The 24478-nt window shown below is 36.4% G+C and overlaps 1 protein-coding gene across 1 annotated transcript; it reads right to left on the bottom strand.

Moving 5' to 3' along the window:
• Window positions 1-1338: 1338 nt before the first annotated feature.
• On the bottom strand, window positions 1339-24257 carry LOC124393904 (E3 ubiquitin-protein ligase MARCHF3-like). The gene is made up of 5 exons (XM_046861957.1): window positions 24106-24257; window positions 9959-10252; window positions 6629-6833; window positions 4769-4978; window positions 1339-2036 (listed from the first exon to the last, which is right to left on the bottom strand). Exons 2-5 carry the CDS (start codon window positions 10201-10203, stop codon window positions 1878-1880), a joined length of 819 nt encoding a protein of 272 aa, XP_046717913.1. The 5' UTR covers window positions 10204-10252; window positions 24106-24257; the 3' UTR covers window positions 1339-1877.
• Window positions 24258-24478: the final 221 nt, after the last annotated feature.

The raw sequence follows: 24478 nt of genomic DNA, 5'->3' as shown, positions 1-24478 counted from the left end.
TAATTGAATTTCTGTGAAGGAAAAAGCAGCAAACTGAAACTGGGTTCATATCCATTAAGAGAGTTAATGTATTTGATGTTTTCTTCCCAGAAATCCCAAGACATCCGTTAAATTTTCTATATTACTCTTCAAAAGTAATTTTGTTGCCCATTTTTCAATTGATTGAACTGAAACTGATAAATTTCTCCGTAACTCTAAAAACACTACAGCTGAAATTCTATTTATAGCCTCAAAAAACCATATTCTAAGACTTATATTAAACATTTTGTAATTTTTTTTACACTTTACATTAAATTAAGTCTTATTAAAAATATATACATTTTCTTTACATGGCAGTTTCTCTGTATTCCTGATAACCTCTGTTTTAAGAGCATCCTGAGGAGAAAACGACCGAAAGTGAACGAGCAGTTTCAGAAATTGTTTATACTGACACATTTTGTATAAAATCTCCTTCCATCTGCTATTATTTAAGCCTATTTGACAGTCTTAAAAAGAAAATGACAGAATATGGTAGTCAGCTTGCCTTGTATGAATTAAAATTAGCAACATGCATAGCTTAGTCATTCCAGAAACTAACGTGATTTTTATTATCCATTTCATCTTCAGCTTCCTTTCTTTATCAGTAACTGCAAGGAAACATGATTCTGGATAAAATTTACATGAAATAGTGGCCTTTTGTGATAGAAGAGTATCTGTGAGAGTGAAAGGGAAAGTTTATAGGACTGTGGTGAGACCTGCGATGTTGTATGGATTAGAGACAGTGGCATTGAGTAAACGACGATGGACAGGATTAGAACGAGTTTATAAGTGGGACTGTGCATGTAGGACGTTTTGGAGAGAAGGTGAGGGGTTGAGATTGAGATGGTTTGGACATGTGCAGAAGAGGGAAATGGGGTATATCGGTAGGAGAATGCTGAGGATGGAGCCACCAGGAAGGAGGAAACGAGGAAGGCCAAGGAGGAGGTTTATGGATGTGGTGAAGGAAAACATGCAGGTAGTTGGTTTGAAAGAGGCAGATGTAGAGGACAGGGGGGTATGGAGACGGATGATCCGCTGTGGCGACCCTAATGGGAGAAGCTTAAAGAAGAAGAAGAAGACATTAAATAGTGGTCTTTTAAGCACTAACATAGTTGCTAATGTTGGTGATCAGCATGTAAAACTCCCATACACAGCTGATTTCAGTTGAAATGTAACTTCTTAATTTATAATGAAGGATTTTTATTTCTTGAATTTAACCTACTGTCTGTGAATGTTACTAATGAAAGGTGATTATCATCAGAACATTTTCTAAACATATTAAACAATGACAAAGAATTTAAGGTTAATTAAAAATGTCTCTTGATAGTCTTTCTCTTTTATTGAGCTTGAGGTACTTCAACACAAATGACAACTTGGAAATAATAATAACTTGTACATTTACAATGGAAAAAGCAGAGAAAGTACCTATATTGCAGATTCCCTGACTCAGAATCCTTATCTAAAACACTACATGTATTTCATTTACAAATTCCAAAGTCTCCTTCTGTGTGAGAAAAAAAAATTATTAAAAAAAAAGAATGACAGTGGGACATTCATAGACATGTCAACACACCAAATATATATTTATATATAATTATGTCAAAGTATGGATCCATAATGTATAAAATAGTCCTTAATGTCCATCCACAGGTAATGTAAGCAACTTGCTACAATAAAGTCCATAGGCAGCTGGTTCCCTTCAAAGCTCTTGAAACACATCCATGGTTCCTTCAGTAGCTTTATTTTTTAGAATTAAACAGCAGTCAGTGTCGTCAGTGTCACTGTTTCTTCTTAGTCTTTGCTCCTTCCTTTTTGAACAATCCTCCTCTTTTAGAGTTCATGTAGTCTGTAAAATGCAGTCACACTATAGATTCTTTGGATGGTCGTTTCACGCTCAGCAGGCCTGTCACTGACGGATTTCCCAGGGAATCCCTGTGCGACTTGGGAAGCAGAAGCACCACCCTTTGATTAGTCTGACGCCATTCATTATACAGACGGCAGTGGTACCGGAGAGACACCTGTAACAGAAGGGCATGAAACGATGTTAGATCTATTACATTGTCTAAGCATGATAAGCCAAAGACTTAATGAGGTCCGTGGTGCTCCATTCTGTACATAAATGATATACATTCTTATTGCATGTATTACCTTTAACACAACCAGCAATCAGCCACTGCAACCATCAGTCTGTAAGTAAACAGCTGCAGCAACCTTTGTTTATTTGCCCATTGGTAAGCACTAATAAGCAAGATCTAATTTCAGAGACATTTGGGCATGCTGGCAGCTTCACATGCGGAAAATTTCTCTCAAGGGCTCTTCAACTATGCTTGAACATCTGATTGCAATCTAAAAATATGGTGTGACAAGATTGACTTGGGATTAAAGAACGACATGGGCTGAACTTTTGTGGGCTGAAAAAATAAGAACTTTTCTTCCTCATGTGGGAGACCAGATGTGAAGATTTTAAATAAAAACTGCCAAAATATACAGGGCATTTTAATCAGCCTTTAAACACCAAGAGTTTTTACTTTATAAGTATAAAACAGTATAGACCTTTAGAGATGTTTTCTAGTTTCCTACCCCCGACTTCAAGAAAAAATTAAGTAAACAGAGTACAATGAAGCCCATACACACACCACAACCTCAACATTTTGTGTAGTATTAACCAGAAAAGAGATAAAGTCCTGGAGTTCTGAGCACAGTTTGCTGATGTCCATGCTTAGACATACCAGATATAACTATTATAAGTATCTACCAAATTTATCAGGTATAACAGGGCAGAAATGATATTACCAAACTATGCAATTTGAATGATGAGGTTTCTTGTAATAAAGAGAAATTTGATACTATAATGTACAAAGACCCAGCCAGACTGAACAGTTAGAGACTGGAATTTTATTTATTATTTTATTTTTTATCTTTATCTGACCAGTTTGTGTGTGCCTATGTCTATGATGGCTTCAGATTCCTGTTTTTAGCCAAGAGGAGTGGGATCTGATGTTTAGTTTTAGTTTATAATTTAAAGTTTTTATTCTACACCACTAGAATTCTCCAGCCAGAGCATTCAGTCCATGGGCTTAGAAAATCGAATTTCCCCATTTTATTTGCAGGCAACTCATGCAAGAAAGGAACAAAACTCAAATCTGCTTTACTGTTGCCTTTTCCTTGTCAACTATAAATTGGCAGAGATTAGCGCCCACTCAAGTGCCAAATTTCTATGCCGAATAAGGGGTCTCATGACAGTAGCTGCTGCTTGCCCACTGGTTTTTATATTAGAATTGATCCCAAACCTTGCAAAACGCAAGAACATTATTCAGTAAAACTTGTCTAAATTGCTCGATTTTAATTGGGGCTAAACCTTCGGGCCAATTAGAGGTAGACACAAAATATCTGATCTAATTCATAAAGTGCTTGATCTATATATTTATTAATTAGGTGCAGTGCAGCTAGCAAAAAATAAATAAAAAATCTAAACGGGATAAAATTATTGCACTTCATGTTCTGCAGATAATACCAATTTCTTGCATCCTCTTTTCCATTTTTGACTGTGTATTTTCCATTAGCACAATCCCATGTGCACAAGTGCAGCCTGGCTGAATTCTTGGCAACAGGAATAAACACCAGCAAAAAAAAAACCCATTCAATGGAGGTACAATGTCCGCAAGCTATAATGTAAATGTGCCATTAAAGGCTTGTGAATTCTCTTATTTACAACACACTTTCTACGATAAGGGTTTTCTTTTCTACTCTTTTCAAAATTGTTTCCACTGGATAAAAGGTCATCACCTTTTATGGCTATAAGTTAAAATGGAAAAAAAAACTTCTCTTAAAGTAAAGTGGACCCAGAGTGATTAGAAGTCATCTTGTTATGTTTTCGAATTATTTACTTGAGTGATGTTCCTCTAAAATAAATAAAGGTACACAGACATACCTTGGGGTACCACCCCACTGGCTTGTGGTTGCACCTTAAAGCCCTAATTTAGACCCTAAGCACTAAAGTGATCTTGAATCTGTTTTGCTGCTAAATTGGCAGATGTCCAAGGTTAACTCTTGGGGACAGGTCTGACTCTTCCACTTTCTCCTTGTCCTCAACTACCCTGATCCAGTGACATATTGCTGCAAGGTCTTTTCATGGAAGTCATTTTTCTTTCAGACACTAATGTGCAATACCCTGTAGGAGTGTGCTTGGCCTGAGATGGCTATTTAATAAGTGGTAGACCCTAGCTACTTAGCGGTTGCAAATGGCCCTTGGCCAAGACCTTATTCTCTTCAGCCAGAACCATGACTTTCTTCTTTTTGTTTTCCTGGTTCAAAAGAATGCTTTTGAGCCTTTGTTTTTTCCTAACATTTCACTGATGACTCAAGGACACAAGGCGACAGGTTTTATTAGAAATAAAGTTTTGCTTCCTTAAAACATTTCATTTCCAGCAATTGTTAATCATTTTTCCTGCACAGGGTCATTGTGGATCTGCTGCCTATCCCAAAAAAATATGGGATGTGAGGCTGGAATACACAGTGCATTCATATTTACACATTCATTCACACTCTTTGGGCAATTGAGACCAACCAATCCAACTACTACTTGGTTTCTGTGAAAGAGCAAACATGGACAGCAACCCAAGTCCAGGAATCAAGGGAAAAACACACTGTGAAATCCAAGCCCTAAATCAACAGGAAATTCTTACATAACTAAACTGTACATGACGTTTTCATTTGCACACGTTTTTGGTCATTTGTTGACTATTCTCACCAGGGTCCAGAAGAGGTAAATGGTGAAGAGAGCTACAGTGAGAGCAATCAGGCCCACAGCCTCCAGTCTACTGGAGAAGTGAAGGTGGTCCACAGCTCCTCGAAGACACAGCCAGCCTGAGATTGTTGCAAGTGGCGTGATGAGCAGGAAACACACCATGTCTCCGAACAGCGTGCGCTTCTCCTGACGGAGCCCGGGATTACGAAGCCACTAGAAATGTTGCAATTGAGACAGTTTGTTAGGAAATATGTAACAGCAAGATCTCTGCAATGGCAAATTGTGTAATATCTCATCAACTGATTCTATAAGATGTTTCATTTCCACACAAAAACATTGGAGGAGGATTATGAATTTTGAATGTCATGTTTCACAGCTAATGCAATATAAAACTATTACCTGAGCTTTCTAAAAATAAAAAAATGAAAGCAGACACTGTCCACTGTCAGAATTACATTTAGAGCCACAGGACTGCATAACTAATCAGACCCTGCACATCACATTGCTCATTCCTGTCAACCTTGTATTTAACTCTCAGCTTGCAACTCACAGTTTGACTCACGTATGCCGTTTTTTTTTATAGTCGTTGTGTTTCAAAATAAGGTTACAGTCTCATCGTTTTGTGTTTGTTTCCATTTGGTTTATTTTCTACTTTTGCATTTAAACTAAAGAAATTATCTTTGGTGCACTTGCATCCACTTTACTCGTTATTACTCGAAACACACCCATTTAAAAGTGCCGTATGATGTTTGCGATGTTTCATTCACGGAGGTCACATTATCATTCAAACCCTCAAATTATCATTTAAAATTAGCGACGTGCTTTTAGCCAGCGAGCGCATGCTGTACTGCACAAAGAAGGATAGTCTCGTCAGAGATTTGTCTAGTTCAGAGAGTCCTAGCTGAGATACATGGCAGCAGTTTGTGCGGTTGGAAAACGATTCCTGCACTTTCCTAAAAGTGTAAAATTAAGAATTTATGCAAAATGCTGCTTCGGGTTGCCTTCTGTCACTGTGGGTGTAATTAGTGCCATGCAAATATGCAGAGACTAGGAAGCAGATGCTTAACAAATAGGCAGAGCAGAGAGCCTGCTGTATTGCAATTATGCATTCTGGTAACCTGACACAGACACGCAGCAGGGAGATGCTAGCGAGCCTCAGCTATTAGTCCTGTGCCTCTCATTTAGGCTTTGCCCACCAGACAATTCTTTTTATTTCGCCTAAATGGAAATGGGGACTTAATGAGCACATTATGCGTTCAAATCGGAGAAAGCTTTTATCTTAGCTTTGGGATCTTTAACACCAGTATGTTAATCAGCATATTAGGCTTCTCATTACACTGGAAATCTTTCTGTGGGAGGCTTGATCATTTACATATTCCCGGAAGTGGGGGCTAGTTGGCATGGCGGGTTCCGAAGTGCTATCGAATATGAATAGATTATTATAATATTATAATAAAAATCAATCTTCACCAAAGTCCTGATGATCCGTGACCCTGCTAGTGAAATGTTTTATGTTGATTTTCAACTTCTATTCTCTCCCTTGCTGTCTCTGCACACAACATCACATTCCATCTGTGCATTACAGAGACTCTAGTCTCACTCTGAAACACATAACAAAGACATGCATTCTTTTCATTCACGCCTCATACTCACACACAAGCAGACGCAGACGCACACATACACAAACACACACTGTGCATTGTAACTAGTGAAACAACTTGCTGGAAAGAATAGCTGGTATTTCTCTCCCTTCATACCCCAGAACACTTTTTTGTCACAGGCAGAGGAAAAGCAGTGTCATCCTGTTAACAACAAATCTACGCAGCCTTTGCAGAAGTGAGAGTGTTACTATAGTGAGCATACCTCGAGGAGAGGTCGTGCCTTGCGCTGCACACTGAACTGGAAATGGCAGAGCTCACAGAAGCTGGTGCTGGAGGCTGAGAGCCAGTGCTCCAAGCAGCTGCGGTGGATGGTGCCCAGCGTTCCTGCACACTCACATGGGGACAGCAGCTCCTCCTGTCCCCCTCCATCATGGCAGATCCTACACATTGGTCTCTCCACTAGAGCACTGCACAGAGAAAGACATGTGGATGCTTTAAACATCAACTATGACCATGTAAATACAGTCGATGAGTGTTTTGTGGTTAACTTGATTTATACCACAGTATCTTTGAATTCTTGATTCTGAAGGTTTAAAAGGTCTTCATTAATTTAACAGCAGCTATGACTGGACCGCTGGCTGCAATTCTAATCATATAAATGAGCACTTAAATTTGTCAATTATTATATCATGAATTATTTAACAAATAAAATTATTGTAAAAGTCCGATCATCAAAAATGTTCGTTAAATCATGGTGTAATTGGTGCTTACTCTGGTGATATTTAAAGAAAGTAATGTGACTAGGCAGAATTCAATTCAATTTTATTTGTATAGCACTGAAAAACAACTATTTAGAGCTGCTATAGTGTAAATGATAACAGGAACAAACTTGTTTTACAAAACATGTGGATATAAACTGTGTAAAAGTGTATTATTGTACACAGCATAATGTCTCAATAGAAATTCAATTAAATTATTTTCCTACTGCAGCTCACTTTGTCAAGTCTTATTCCTCTCTTAACTAGAATTTGCTAGAATTTAAAGAAATGTTTCTATAATACTATAGAAGTAAAAGTATTTTATATAACTCTCATACCTATAAACAGTCAGAATATTAAAAGGACATTTGTGATTTTAAGTTCTTTACACGCACTGAAATCATATATAACAAAAAATCTGGATTCATTCGTCAGATTCACTGCTCCGATAAATCGTAATCCTTTTCCATTTTAGACAATGTTAGATACTCTTACAACACCAATAAGGACAAGTGTGTAAGTGTGTTGTAACTTAAACAGTAAGTGTGAGAGTCATACAAACGCCTACACCCTCAATATCCTCATCAATGACTTTTATTAAAGGACCTAGATGTTGCATTCTCCTTTAATGTCCTGCCATTGAAGATTGTAATGATAATTTTTTTTTTCAATTAATATCTTTTTAAAAGTCTGGCAATCACAGATTTCAGACTTCCTTGAATATTTCATGTAAACCGAGCCATAAGTGTTGCACAAGCCAGTGCACTCATAGTGCCGGTCCAAAGCCCGTATAAATGGGGAGGGTTGCGTTAGGAAGGGCATCCAGCGTATAACGTGTGCCAAATCACATATGTGTATCACAAACCTGAATTCTTTAAATATTTTATGAACTGGAGAACTTATCTGGTTGCTTACTATGGTGATATTTAAAGAAAGTAATTTGACGGCACAATTCAATTTAGATTTATTTGTATAGCGCTTTTAACAATGCACATTGTCCCAAAGCAGCTTTACAGAGATAAATATGTTACAAATAAAAATTTTTAATTAATGAATAAGTCCCTTTAAGTTTATCCTTAATGAGCAAGGCGAGTGGCGACAGTAGCAACAAAAAACTCATTGATATGGTATGAGGAAAAAACCTTGAGAGGACTAGACCCAAAAGAAACCCATCGTCATTTACGTGATACAGAATGTCCATTCATTATAGTTCAGTCATTGTTGATGATATCAACTGTTTACTGATGTGAACGTGAAGGCAAAACTGTTCATGACAACTACAGTCCTGAGTCATTGTAGCAGACTGATTATATTAATTTACAATCAAAATCCATCCTCATAGTTCTTAAGTTTAACACTGCTCGGTAACTTAATGGATCTTTAGATTGTTTTTATGGAACTAGCTTCAGCAACAGTGATTAGTTGAGCGATTAATTTAAAGGAAATCCAGGTAGGGCTTTAGGATGAATCAAGCAGGTTCAGAAAGAAGAAAGGGACATGATCATTGGTACTTTCAGGAACATGTATAACTTGATAAATAGAGGTGGAGAAGGAGGGGAGTCACTTTAAAAAGCAGTCGTATTACTGTTTAAAAAAAACAACGATATTCCCACAGATTAAATGCAATATTTTTACATCGCAAAATGCACAAAAAGTTTTTCATTTGAAGCCCAAAATCGATGATTTTGATTTAAATAAAACCTGAAGTTATAGATTATGTGAAGGTATTGATCTTCACAGCAGCTCAAAAGTCATGTGTACTTCAAAAATGCATTCAGAGTTTGATGTTTGAAAACCAGAAAATATACTTTGTTCTCTACATACTAGTGAAAGTCAGGATTTCTCCGAAACACAGTGAATTTTTTCTTCATCTCTTTTTTTTCCTGTATAATTTGCATAATCTTTGATCATATTTTATCAGTCCGTGTGTAATATTTTCTCTATTCATCACGGTAACTACTGTGCATACGAAATGACAAACATTTAAACCCTTCACAACTGCAGACAGACACAAGGCACATTTATTTTTTATTTTTTTTTATCAGGACTGACCCTTCTCAGCTGTGGCTGATTGAGGACACTGGTGTGTTTGATGCATGTGCTAGGCTTGTTCATCACAAAGCGGCTGTCAGACGTGTTAATCAAAGATCTAAATTTAGAAGCTGTGAGCTTATTTATTGAGCTCTTATGGTCAGATATCTATGGACTCTGAGAGCATGTGCCACTTTGAGATAAAGCTCCCAAAATGTCAACTCTGTTGAAAAACTAAAGAGAGGAAGGCTGTTCAACCATATCATTCCTCACAGAATTTGATCATTTCTATTTAAAACTAGACTCTTTTCTCATGTGGCACCATGATAGTGATTCAAAGTACAATTCCAAAACGGTGTGTTTTTCTCATATGCTGATGGATCATAAAATGCACACTTGTTTTTTTTTTCTTGTGTGTGAGCTTGTACTTTTCCATATCACTGTCACTGTGCCACCAAGGACACATCTTTTGTATGTTCCGTATGTATCTTTCCACTGGAAACATGAATATAGTTTAAAAATACATTATGCTGCATTGGGGACTGACTGGATCTGGATATAACAACGTCCATATTTACTGACTGGTCAGGGTCGATGTGGTTTAAATGAGGCTAATAGTATTTATCGTGATGGTATCACTCAGTGACAAGAAAAGAGTCAGACTGGTACCTGTGTATATTTCTCTGTGAGTTTATAGTACCTATGTTCCTAAAGAAGCAATGCATTTTTTTCATTCTAAAATTACTCGTCATTGTTACCATTTGACATTATTTTCCATAAAATGTACAAATAGCTTTCCATACCTCTGTTTGGCTAATACTGCACTGTTCATAAGTTGTCCATCCTTCAGGGCCATATGTTTCCAGTACTGGGCCTCCTCACTCGATGGATTCGTCTCAGAGTCCATAGCTTTCCCTGGAAGGGCGGGTTCACAGCATTCTGAGCTCTCCACTGGAACAGACTCATGTCCAGTAGAGCTTCGGAGAGGCGTAGTATCTGAATGGTCCATTAACACCTCGGGAAAGTGGCTGCAGCAGCCTGTTGTCATGGCAGCAGACAGATGATGCTGATGTTCTTATAGAGCGTTTCCCATCTGGCTGAAATAGGAGACAAGAGACGGCCTTCACAATCATATTTGGTAAATGCCTTTAATTTGCAAAAATACATTTAAGGTTAAGAGACATTAGACTGAGATTTGATATGCTTGATAAAAAAATATTGTAGGGGTGATCAAGTGTTCATGTATGACGTGACTATGAATAGAGATATACTATTTTTTTTCTGAGGCCTACGTACTTTTCTGTAGAAATAGCAGATTTTAATAAAAATGAGTATGTAATAAAGACGTAAAACAAATTTCAGTTCATTCATTCTACCATGAATGATTTATCCTGGTCAGGGTTATAGTCAAACTAGAATTTATTTCAGGAACACTGTGCACGTGGACGCTTATCTACCTACTCTCATTTTTGGACAGAAAAGAAACCTGGAGGAAACCTATTAGTAATGTGACCCAAAGTGTGAACCCATGACTGGTTGAAGATAGTTGTGTTTAATTACACACACAGCCACAGTCACTTTTCAGAGGGCTTTGTGTCAATTATTACATTGGGAAGTATACGCCCAGTGGCACATATAATCTCTGTCGATATCAGGCTTTTCGCTTTTTCTCATTTTCTTGCCTGCTCTAGTTTACTGATTCCCTAACCGCTGTCTGTTTTTTGGATTTGGTTTTCGATTTGGATTTGCCATATCTCATGTTATTTCTTTAATAACATGACAGCTCTAGGTTTCAGGTTATAGGTTTATATTATAAAGTTATAACTTATAGGTTTATATTATAATATAAAAATAAGAAATAATAGCTAAAGTTGATAATACACAAGATATTTCACTTGACATGATGACTTGCAGTGTAAAGACAACTCAAAATTAGGATTGACCTAAGAATAAAAATGCCTAGTCTACCGAACAGTCTGAGAATGCAGAAAAAACAAATAGATTCATTCAGAAATATGATTACAAGAACACTAATAAACCTATAATACAGCTCAGCAACATGTCTCCGAACAGTACACAAGTGAATCAGGAAACACGGTTTTGCAGTAAAACCAGTACATTAACAGTGGTTTTATTATGTCCCTACTCATTCATGGAGACAGAGTGAGCTCACCACTAAGTTACTGAGTTGCATTGTTGCAAGCTCACATCACACTACAGAGGGTCAACACAAACCCAGTGCTTTGCTCCGGTTTTCCCCACACCATGCAAACAGATGTGAATTCACTACACAGAGCTATCTTTCAGGCCAGTGAAGAAGTCTTAATTCGACTTCTAATAATAACAAGTGGCAAGACAAATGCGCCTTTTCAATAATTTACATTAACTACAGGCTTTTGCAATACTCCGGACAGGCTGGGTGTTAGTAAAAATAACAGCGATGGTGCTACTGGAAGTGAATGCATTGTCGTGACAGGAAAGAGATGTCTTTCACTAGTGCATAGACAATGTACAAATAGTAGGTGGGGCCTTCCTGAAAAAAATCACTGGACAAGGAAAGGTATTTTCCAGCAGCCTATATCCAGAGTAAGTATTTATGCCAAAGCTTCAGTTTAAAATTTAGATCTTACAATGCAATGACAACAAAGTGTTTGTCTGCATGCTGCAGGTGTCATGTATAGGCAAATGTGTTTCTTTTGCATGCTAGGGTTCATTTGACACACAATCCAAAGAGACAAATATAACTTAGAAGAGTTGTAATTCTGTGGTTTGTTTCTTCATTTCAGACGGTTTCGATTTTTCTGGGCCAGAAATTGGTTCCACCTTGGGCAGGACAAGACAAGTTGAAGACAAACAATTTTTTACTTGAACTCATTGTTTCACAACTGTGAACGTGAGTGCTTTTAATAACACCTGCATGTGAACTATTAATGTGAACGTAATACAGTGTAAATTACATTTCAGACATAATATGCTGAAATGTTTTGGAATTATTGCTCAGTGCAATTTGTTCAGAATAAAGCCATATTTCATTGACATACCAACACAAGGTCCTACTGACAGCCTGTAGTGAGTGTAGTAATGATTTGATCAAACTATTACTACAACTGGATTTTCAATCTATGAACACAAAACGAAATGATACACACAGAAAAAAAATTCACAGTAAAATCCTGTAATATGATGATTAAAGGTACGTTCAACAATCTTGCAACATGTAGTTTCACCATAGAAAGGGAATGGTTTCTTAATAGTTTAACTGCAGTTTAAAACCTAGACTCCGAAAATGGGAAGCTGCTGCTTAATAAGACAAAATGAAAAGAAAAAGAGAAATGAGAGAAAGAAAGAAAGACTAGAGAAAATAACATAAAGAGACAAAAAAATCCAAAGTACAAACAAGCCAGATGAGACCACATGAAATATTAGATGTGCAACTGCTCTCTGCCTGTAACAGGGCAACTACAGATACAAACTTAGAGAAACCACAAGAGCAATGCACGCGACTTTTTACCAGTACGAGGACCTCGGAGGAAGTTGCCTTCAAGCAATGTAAAAGAGAGCTGCAGCATCTCAAACATATTGACATATTAAATAAAGTGCAACTGTAGTGCCTTTATACCAGCTTATGCTGTTCCCAGTGATAAAGGAACACCATGCGGGATAACACTCAGCATATAATGGACAGAAAAGATAGATAGATAGATAGATAGATAGATAGATAGATAGATAGATAGATAGATAGATAGATAGATAGATAGATAGATAGATAGATAGATAGATAGATAGATAGACAGACAGACAGACAGACAGACAGACAGACAGATAGATCTAGCACAGCACAGAGAGTAAAAGGTATATTCAAAGCATTTTACATTATAGATGAAGTAAAACGAAATAATGCATATATAGATATAAAAGAATATGTACAAGAATATCTATAAAAAAGAAACAGATGCAATGCATATATATAGTGTACATAAAATGTGATTAGATGAATTAAAGAAGCTGTGTTAAAGTGAACATTGCAACCCGTGTAACAGCAGAAGAGTGAACGGCATCCAAGTGGCAGTGTGTATGGTTGTAAATAATGACAAGTTGACTGCACATTCTTCATGTAATCATTCATGACTAATTCAACAGTGCATTTAGTAATATGTAGAATGCTCAATTTAACCAGTATTACCTATTGAAACAAGCCTATCACGAATACACGATAGTTTAATTTACTATTGAAAAAAAAAAGCTTAAAAGGTTTCGCCATCAGTGTAATCGCATATGCAGTGTAAGTTCACAAGGAAATGACTGACAAATGTATTGCAGTTTTCGACTGGAGGCAGAGCTGAAAAAAATACTCAGAGAATGTGGGAAGTCTGTGTGCTTTAGATAAGATGCTTAACCAACCATGATAAATAGGGAGAAGCCCGTTGGCCTTGAACTATTCCGTCATACATATATATACACACTCTCTCACACCCACTAAGTACTTTTACACCCACGCACGTAAACGCTGACAGTGCAAAAAAAGACGAGCCACTTTAGCAGTGTAGAGCGGTTTGAACTTCTGTACTCTAGTCCATTTATGGTATAATGGTTCATTGATGGTTTTGGTGTATTTAGACAGCTACAGATTTTTTTTCTCCACAAAATACAAATGAATTTCCCCCCACATCTTTTTGCTGCATGGTAAGGCTTTTAAAAGGCTGAGAAGCAAAGAAGAGACAGAGGACTAATGATGTACATAAATGAAGCCCTTTGCCAGGTGAATACAAATTTGAATCCTGACAATGCCATGTTTACCCAGGAGTCCAGGAAAACAAAAGTGGCTGTGGTCTCCTGAAAGAATGATGTTACAGTAAGAGGGCACTTAGTGTTTTCATCTGAGTGTGTGGCTGCTCTATGTTGTAGCATGCTATAGTGGATTCACATATCTTGGAGGAAGCACATGTTGGTTGGTGGCTGCTAAGAGATAAGCAGGAACTATCAAGTATAAAATAAAATTGGGCAAATTACCAATATATGTATAGATTATTTTGTGTTACATCCTGACCAGTATGAGTATCTACTTCGGTTCTTTGTGTCCAGTGACGCATCAAATCTCTTTTAAAATAGCATTATATCTCTTTTAAAATAGCAATATACCAGGAACTATATTTACACTTACCAATTAAGTTCATCAATAGAAATGTCATTATTTACACAGCACAAAAGGAAGGATCGTTTCAGATCAGTCCGAATTGAAAGTCACTGATATGTCACATAACTAACAGTGACACAACAGCCAGGACTGCAACAGTGTGTGCATGATTGTGTGCAAGTGTGGCTGAGTGGGTGTTAGAAGTGCTGTCAGTGTGAATTCCATCCACTGTCATGGCCTGAAGTGTTGTGCAATGCCAGAGTTGTGTGCCTGTCACAGCTGTGAAACTCCTGAGGGCCAGCTGGTCGCACAGAGATGATCCACACTGACAGCAAGCTTCTATCTTTCATCTATATGCTATGTGTCAGCCTCTACCAGCATGGCAGCTCTTGTAAAAGGTTGACACACAAAGGAACGGGCTATTTTCTATGCACATAATACACACGTGGGTGACTAGCTTAAAAAAAGGCAACGAGATGCAAGCGTCAACATTGAATAATTAAAATAATCGTGTTCTATCTGAACGGCTTTAAACTATTCAGTGTCCAAGAACTGACCATCATAATTCAGATATACACATCAAACATATAAATCTTTCACATTTTTCATCTGTTTAAAAGAGTAAGAGAGTAAAAGAGTCCCCGAGGCTGTCCACATTTTTCAATCTTCCCAATACACAACAATGTAGATAGTCTCTGACTGGTTTGAACCACCACCACTATAAACAACATATTTACAACTCAACATATCACTTTGTTAAAACAGCTATGCTAAAAAAAATTATTTAATTGAACCGACATTCATTTCAGGGTCATAGTTTTTATAAAGGAACTCACGCTGAATGCTGACAGGAAATTCATTCCTTTTATGGTCATCTCAATCACTTCTCGTGACCAAACAGCATGTATACTGTAAATTGGCTAGTAACGCTCAAAGTGTACTGTTTTCATGCCATTATTTTGATGTGCAGCCAGATAAGAAAATGTACCTCTTAGTGATTATTCCAAAGTGGCCAATAAGTCTAAGTGAGCAATCAAGGCTGAAATCACTACTCAATTTCCCTTCTATGCAAGTCTCTCAAAATAAAGCAGCAGAGCAGGAGTGACAACATTCTCAAAGCAGTGACTTAAGCTAGGTCATTACTACTTTTGTCTGTACATTCAAAGGTTGACATAAAATCTTTTTCATCTCTGAACACATCTAATGATAGCGCTTTATATAAAAAAAAAAAAGAAGCCATTTTTAATAATGGTTTATTACCAAAAATGTAATTCATGTTTATGTAAATTTTGATCCAATGGTGAGCGTATCACACCTATTTCTGTTTAAATTAAACACAAGATCTCTATCTTACATTCCTGACTCCATACAAGTATGGGAAAGGGAGCGAACAGACTTAAAAATAGCAGCACCCCCCACCCTGAGACAAGTCTTTTCCACAACCCCACTGACCACATCTAATAACTTCAGCCCAGTTCTCAGTGCTGCTCTCAGGACCCTCCTCTTTAGCAAATTAGCCATAATTCCTACCCCATGTAGTGCTTGTTTTAAAATTAGGACATTGCTAAACACCAGGAACATCGAAATACATGATCAGACAAATGTTTAGAAGGGTTTTTATCCCTATAGATTTTTGTTTATAAAAATAAAAATATAGTTACACTAAAAAGAATAATACAAATATAACTTGGTTCAACTGGATGTGTACTTTTTATTACTTCTTTTGAATAAAAACAAGTTGCTTTGAATAAAAAAATCTACTTACCAAAATGTAATGAAATATTTTAACTACAAGACTTTATGAAAATAGCTAATATTAAAATTTTTGACTGGTAATGTATTTTGACTTGCTGTCTTTTGTTATGTTCCACTAGTTACACAGCCATTTTTCAAAGTCATCAGTTCATACCACTGTGAAAACACATGTCATGCAACACAGTTTCCTGTCCACTGATACTCCCACATGAGTAAGGAGACAAACATTACTTGTAGATGTGAAAATGGGTGCCTATATTTAGGTTTAAAAACATGCCCAGACATATTTTTTTGTCTAGTACCCCATTGCCCACATTAATGGCGGTGTAATGCCTTTTTTGGAAAACACTGGCGCTATACTGTCAAAAGCTTGCATTTAAGATTAGTTGAGCTGAGGTGTGGCAGTTGTTCTTGTACGGTTCATCTCTAGCAATTATGCACATACCGGATAAATATAACAACGATGAACATCTAAACCACAAAATGTTTAAAACCCTAAATGGCAGTCTATCATTACTTTCACAGTGTCCATGATGTCTACCAGTCTAATCAATAACCACTGCAAATATCATAGACTAGTATAAGTAATAAAAAAAGTTAAATGAATCTTTTTCTTTTTATGTCAATATAGAATTTGGCACTGTGAACCTCAATGCACAGACGCTGATCTGTATCACATTGTGTGGTTTCTTGCGAATACGGGCTCTGGCAATGTCTGATAAGGGCTCTGGAGAAAAAAATACAAATAAACCAATGAACAAATAAATGTATATGTCATCCGGTGCACTTAGATAAAACAAGAATTCATGTTTAAAAGCAATTTTATGTGTAGCAATTTAATGTATAGCATGAAATTTTTATTCTGGAGAGCAATTGCTGAAATGTCTGCCAATTTGTAGGCCGCCTACAAACACCCACCTACTTAGTTGTCTATAACGACTTCCAGTGCATGATGTTGAACGGATAAAAAATATGGCCGAGATAAAACACATTCATACTAAATACTGGATACCTGCCTGGTTTTATGTTGGAGCAATGTTTTAGAGCTGAAAGCTTGTTAGATCTGGTCTGGGTTCAATTGCTCTCGGATTTTTCTATGAATGTGAACAGAACGCGTACTCAGGTCTGCACATGTTCAGACTTATGTATGTGTTTTAGCAGATGATAATGATTTTTATAATATAATATAATGCTATATTAATTACTATATTATTACATCATTATATATAATTATATTATATTATATTACATTATATTATATTACACACTATTTTAAAAATGGTGAGTCATGTCGTGTTCTCAGTGTGTGTTGGTGATGAGAAAGAAGATGAATCACATAAACCTAAATGCTTCAGGGTTTCATATACTCAAGAGTGTCTGAAACCAGACCCATACAATGCTGCGGGTGACACCACGAATGTTGGCACTCGGATTCAGACAGCAGCAAACATGCCCGTTGTGAAATGCACAGAGGATGGATTTCAAGCCTAGGCCTCCACAACCAAAAAATATCAAAGTGGAAGTAATTCCCAGAAAAGTGGAGGTTATTATAATAAAAAGAGGACGTAAATATAGAATGGATGCTGGTCAGGTGTCCCCAAACATTTGACCAAATAGTATATATAGTTATATAGTATCCTGGGATTAGAGGGGTTAAAGACAAGTGTCAGAAATATTTTAATGATTTAAGCACACGTATCATATTTGTTTATTATTTGTGGTATTATATTACCAGCCCTGAATCCGATAGGTTGAACTTCTACCAGCAACAGGACCTCACAGAAATGAATGCGCTTCATTATTCACAGTTTCCAGCAGACAAGTACTCAAAAAGTACATCTTGAAGGACAAAGTAAGGTTAGGTGAAATTCAAACATTTCTGAAGCTAGGAAAATATTCACAAAGAATTGTATGCCTCCCTTCCTTTCTTGCGCAACGAACTGAATGTACTTCTTTATATTCTTCTGGCGAGGTCATCGCATACTATATTAGCGCATGTGGCATTCCTAGTCTTTTTACAGACTGCTGAAAATAGGTGCTCTTGAATTAGAATCTAAAAGCTGAAAATATACAATAAATTTTAGCATTAAGAAAATATATCATATCATATCCATATATAAAAAGTACATTTTAGATAATGAATTGAAAAAAATTGATGGCACTCTAATTAAAGTTGTTAATGCAACAAGCTAAACTTTAGTTCTTTTTCGTATAGTTTTTGAAAAGGAACCTTTTAAAATAAAACCATTAGCAACAATTTCAGGAATTAGAGATTAACTTTTGACTCTACTACACATTCAGCACTCCAGCATTTTCTACAGTTGAGGGTCTAGAAAAAGACAACTCGGTATTTACAGTTTTTTAAATTTTGTTTGCACTGCGAGCCACGTCCCTGACAGTACGGGCGTTTTTTTCTTGCTTCAGCCTCTGTATGGTACAGTGGTACGTGCCGCTCCGAATGCTTTTGTTCACAGCTCTTTTCAGCCACCGTGATCAATCCGTCCATGACACATCAGTGCGTACCAACACATTATTTTCACAGCAAGTCTATGATTATGCATGACTAGCTGTTTGCAAAAAGGCTCTCGGCTAACCAACAGCAGAAACAGTCTGGAAGGAAAATACAGTATGCCTATTTAAGAAGTCTGGTGTATGGTGGTAGGATGTGCTTGTGTTTCCTTTTTCTCTTTCTTTTTCTCTTTCTTGTCTTTTTTTTTCATTTACAGGAAGTGTGTTCAATCATAGAGAAAAAGAGGAAGATACACCTTACAGGATGAGTGCACACTTGAAAACCAGAATTGTACAACAGCAAATCGCTCAAGTATTTCTTCATCATTTTACATCGACAAAGAAATGTTGGTGAAAAAAAATATACAAAAATAAATAACATAATAACATAACATAATAACTGTACTTAAGTAGATTTTTCTGGTATCATGACTTTACATCAATATTCATTTTTCGGACAACATTGACTCATTACATTTGTACACAAACGTGTACTTTCTACTTTTAAAAACAGGCTCGTTACTTTAGTTTTATTCAATTTGGTGACATGATCAATATTTTTTTTTTTTCTGGCATCACTGGTGCAACACTTCATAGCTTTCACACACCACAGATGTGGTCTAGTTTTAATATAAAGATAACCAGAGCAAGGCAGAAGGCGACAAGAAGTATGGGGTTAGCATGGATGAGACAGAGGGACTCAGACTGAGAACAGAGACATTCCTGATCATCATCATCTTTTCTGCTCTGCTTGTGTTCTATATGGTAGATGTTCAACCTGGATATATTCAAAAAGTAACAAAATTTGAAATTAGTTTTGTATAAATATATTAATTAGGGCTGTCAAAATGCAAATCCATTTTAACGACACTAATTTTATTAACGCGGGATTAATCCAAAGCGCATTTCTGTTTGACCATTTTTTATTAAAAATATAAATAAATTAATACCTTCAGCACAATACATGTTTATTTACAACATCCTTTCTTTACTCAGATATAAAAAAATCAATAAATAACCTCCACTGTTAACATTTTTTACTGATGCGCCAAGTCTAAATCAGCACCAAAAGCCGCCATAGTGCGCACATTCGCAATAAACCCTCTGGGGTCCTCAAACGCACAGGCGCGTTTTGTGGCATTTTGTCCTCATGACGCCAAAACGAACTTGAATTACTCTTTTTTGATCGTACAGATAAGAGCAATACATAATTCGAATATGTAAAGGGTCTACTTTTATTTTTATACACTCATAATAACAACAAAACGCTGTGCTTTTGTAAAATTAAATAGAAAACAGACAGGGGGCGCTCTCTGCCGTTTTGGTTATCTCTCTTATCAGACATAAATAAAACAACCTGAATCTCAGTGAATACTTGCCTCACAGACATAATAAAATAGATGAATAGAAAGCTCAAAATATCTACTTCCAAATGAACCAATTCACATCGAATACAAATATTCTCTGATTATGTAATCCGTATGAAAGTTAGAAGAGGTACAGTTTCTTCGGAATCACCTTATTAACCGTCCGTGTGGAAACATAGCAAAGGTTCCGTTTGAGCCTTAATTACTTTGAAACGTTTACAAGAATATTTTGTATTCTTGCTCTATGTTGAGTTTGGTTTCACTAATAATAATAATACATTTGATTGGAGTATAAAAAATTTGAAATATGTGAGTTAACTCATTACAATTATGCAATTAATCGCGATTAAATATGTAATGAATTGACAACCCTAATATTAATATGATGTAAAGTCCAGTTACCAGTGTGACACTAAAACATGTAGAAATAATGGCTACTTTTTACTTAACTACATGTCAGGGCCCAAACATTTTTACTTTAACTTGGGTAAAAAAGTATGGTCAATTTACCAGAGTCTTTTAAACCATGAGTATCTCTACTTCTACTTGGGTGATGGATGTGTGTATTTTTGCAACCTCTGCTTTGTTACAAAATTTAATGGTTTCATACCATAATCATTAATATTCTTAGTGTATTAATACTTATTAGCATATAGATAATATAAAAAAAGTTCCAGCTTGAGTGATCCATATGTTGCTGCCTTTCACACTTAAATATGTAGAATCATCTAATTGTGAAAAGATTTCATATTTAATGTATTAATGAGGTCCAAATTAAAAAACTTTATGTCAATACCATGCAAACTTCATGAATAAAACTCATGCTTCATTGCACTACTGACAAAGAACATCACAAATTGAGTATTTTAACCAAAACATATCACTGTTGTAATTTTTTAAGAGGGTCAAATAGGTAAAAAGGTGCATTTAACACAAAATACTCTACATGCAGCAGCTACACATGGGACTGTGTAGTGCTTGTGAAATGAACAACTCATAAAGTAAAATAATACTAATTTAATATAAAAAAAAGGTCACACGAAAAGTGCAGCCTACAGCAGAATGCATTGCTCAAATGACAGATTCGTAAAAACTAAGAATTCAGAACAAGTGTTGATTTATAGATAAGAACAAGTATGATTTTTTGTATTGCACACTATTGCTTTACATGGAAAAAAATCTAAATGTCGATTTTTGTTTTAATAAAAAAATCCATGATTACGACAATACAAACAAAAAACTATTTGTACTAAGATTTTCCATTAAACTTATTGTGTAGAGGTATAATTTATATAATTCCTATCAATGTTATTGCACTAATATTGCAATATTCCATTACACACATTCATATATGATTCAGGAAACATAACACTACAGTTTTGCTATTACGTATATTTACATTATACCAGCAAACAGCAAAAGCAGTTTAACATAAACAGTAATAGTGAAACTGATACCACTGCTATTAGATGTTACTCAGTGTTCACACATGCTTTTAAGGCACAGTTTCCATTTAACTATGGCTGGTATTTAATGTTCCTCAGAGCGAAAAAAGAACACAAAATACATGTGTTACAAAGCAGATATCACAATAATTTGAATGCTAATATGCTGAAGAGCATTGTCGGTATTATTTCCCCCAAAAATGCTACATTTGCTTACATAAGTATCATACAGGTTTTATATTTGTGAACGCGTAATAACACCAAAAAACGGTGCATTGTTAACCAAAAAAGCTAATAATATCCTTAACCTGAAAAATGTTTTATTGTGTTTATTAAATTGTACATAAATTATTATTATAACCATATATAATTATTTCTCAATCTCTTTAGTAGAATACAAACACAATACAAAAATGTGTATGCAGTATTAAAAACAGGACAGAGCCAGAAACAAAACAGCTTCTATTGGCTATACTATTTTATAGCAAGTATTTAGTGTGACCTCCACTTACACATGCAAATTAACAGGAATTACATCAATCTATTCAAAATGCCAAAGATCACAGATGCTGAAAAACATAAAATCAGTCTTTTGAATCAGCAAAGCCACTCTTAAAGGTAAATCAACAAACAATTTGGATACTCAAGATATGCTATTCAAGCTAATATAAACAATTGTAAAAAATCACATAAGGCCGAGGACTGGAAGGCCATGAAGATTTTCAAAATCCAATAAGAAATTTATCAAAGTCTTTTCTTTGAGAGCTGAGAAGACGTCCTAAAAGGACCTGCCTCAACACACGTAGTCTGAAGAAGCTTGATCAAAAATGGTCTTTGTGGAAGGGAAGTTTCTAAGAAACCACTTTTTAGGAAGGGGAACAGGGTGAAAAGGCTAAGATATGCTAAAGCTCACAAAGATTTGAATGAAGATCAGTGAAAATGAGTATTATGGAGTGACGAATACAAATTTAAAATGTATAAGGCCATTTTATTAGAATACGTGAGAGGAAGAGTTGAAAAGTGATGGAAGAATAATGCTAATAACTTCGGGTTCAAGATGTGCTTAGTGAAAAAGGATATAATGACTTACGGCTGAAGTGTTTTTTATTGTCATATTATATACTATACTACAGAAATGAAACTCAACATACAGCCATTATAGTCAAAATAGCTGGCAACAAAAGTTAGTACACCCTAAGTGCTAAGAGCTGTATGGCTTTTAACCATGCAAAGTCACATCTCTTATTTATGATGTTCATGTTTTCTTCCTGCTTGAAAGGACCATACAAATTTGTGTATCTTTTATTAGTAGTTAAAATTGGTTGCTTTAAATACAATTCTCTCATACTGACCACTAGACATTAAGCATGGCACCTCATGGTAAAGAACTCTCTGAGGATTTAAAAATATATATATACATTTCAAAAACACTTAGTGATTCTACTCTAGTTATTGAGCTTCATATGGAAATTTGGGTGTGTGTGTGGATGTGCGTGCATGGAAACCACCCATTTTTTAAGTGATCAGAAGGTGTGTCCTATTTCCTAGGTGTGCCCTGATAGATTGATTATTGTTCAAACAATCAGCATCTCTGATTATCTACTCTGTGCACTTCGTTTCTCCTGGGAAGACTGTAATTACCGTTAAACCACTATGAAGACCACAGTGCTGTCTACGGGGGAAAAGCAAGCAATATTAAAACTGTGTAAAGAGCGAAAATGCATTACAGCCTCCTACCAGAGCACTTTTGAACATATTACTGCTGAGTTTGGATCACTTTAGTGTTATGGTTAAAGAGAAGACGTGTAATCGATGCGATTTTATCCATAGAGCTTTAAAGATGTCTGAAATAAAGCACGGTGTTTTATAGGATGTAGTTTGGCAAGCAATTCGATAACATAATATGATGTATTTCTATAGCGATAATCAAAGGAATGTGGTCGTCTACACAACTGTGGTACTCAAAATACGATTCTAATTAGTTTGTGTGAATGATGAGAAGAAAAGGTGTGTTTCCTCGGAGTGTGACAAGTAACACAGTTGCACAATGTTACCATCAGCCCTAGGTTTCCTGGAAGTGATGTTGCTGCGACTTTTTTTTTCACATTAAGCGTTTCACATTAAAAAAAAACACTGTATGGCATGAGTCAAGAGGAAAAACACAAAAAGGAAAATGATCATTACAACACTACAATAAAGCTCATGCAAAATGGACATGCCTCAACATGACTATTTCTGATAATGCCACTTGGAGTTTCCCAACTAGTGTTTGTTTCTCAGGCTGGGCATTTAGGGCACAAGCTCCCTGGTGGTCATGAAGAGATCAAGGAAATGAAGGGAATGCTCAAGCAGCTGACAGAGGCAGTCGCAGGTATGCATGGAGTTTGCTGAACAAATGGGGGACACCAGCAGCTTTTACAAACTTAAGACCGAGGAAGTGCAAGAAGTTTACAGTGTAGTAGTGCACATAGGCTGCAGTTGCATCCTTCTGAGATGCATCATGCATTTATTTGTTTGTTTGTTTGTTTGTTTAAGATATTAAATAGCATATGCATGACTGTCTAGGGAAATGAGGCTCAAAGCCTTTATAATCCACTTTTCCTGAGTTTTCGTTCTTGTTCAGTTCTAAAACATCATCTGCACAAACAAATCGACACACTCCTGTCTTGGGAACATCCATCATCCCGACAAAAATAAATACACCACCACAGCGCATGACCTCGGACGAGCTCGTGACTTACCGTAATAACGGTTTAATTGGCGTCTCCGGTGAGGACCGTGCGGTCTTGTCCTGAGTCGGTAAGACAAAGCGGACTCGGCGGCTCTGTGTGCAGACGCGCAGGACTCGCGCTCCGGCTCGCGCTCAGCTGTTCACTACACGCCTACGATGACACAGTGTGTGACGTCATAAAGCTTCACAACCAATCACCGTCTCCCGAGCAGCTGACAGACACAGTGTGTGTGTGTGTGTGTGTGTGTGTGTGTGTGTGTGTGTGTGTGTGTGTGTGTGTGTGTGAGAGGCCTGCGGGATCTGCTGTGCGTGTTTCGCGTGAGAGGCTGCTTTCAGGTTTCGCAAATAAGTTGGATGTTGTAGGTGTGCTTTCGGTTGATCAA

The sequence above is a fragment of the Silurus meridionalis genome, chromosome 11, assembly GCF_014805685.1.
Source record: "Silurus meridionalis isolate SWU-2019-XX chromosome 11, ASM1480568v1, whole genome shotgun sequence".
Classification (NCBI taxonomy): Eukaryota; Metazoa; Chordata; class Actinopteri; order Siluriformes; family Siluridae; genus Silurus; species Silurus meridionalis.
This window is presented reverse-complemented; position numbering and strand designations above follow the sequence as displayed.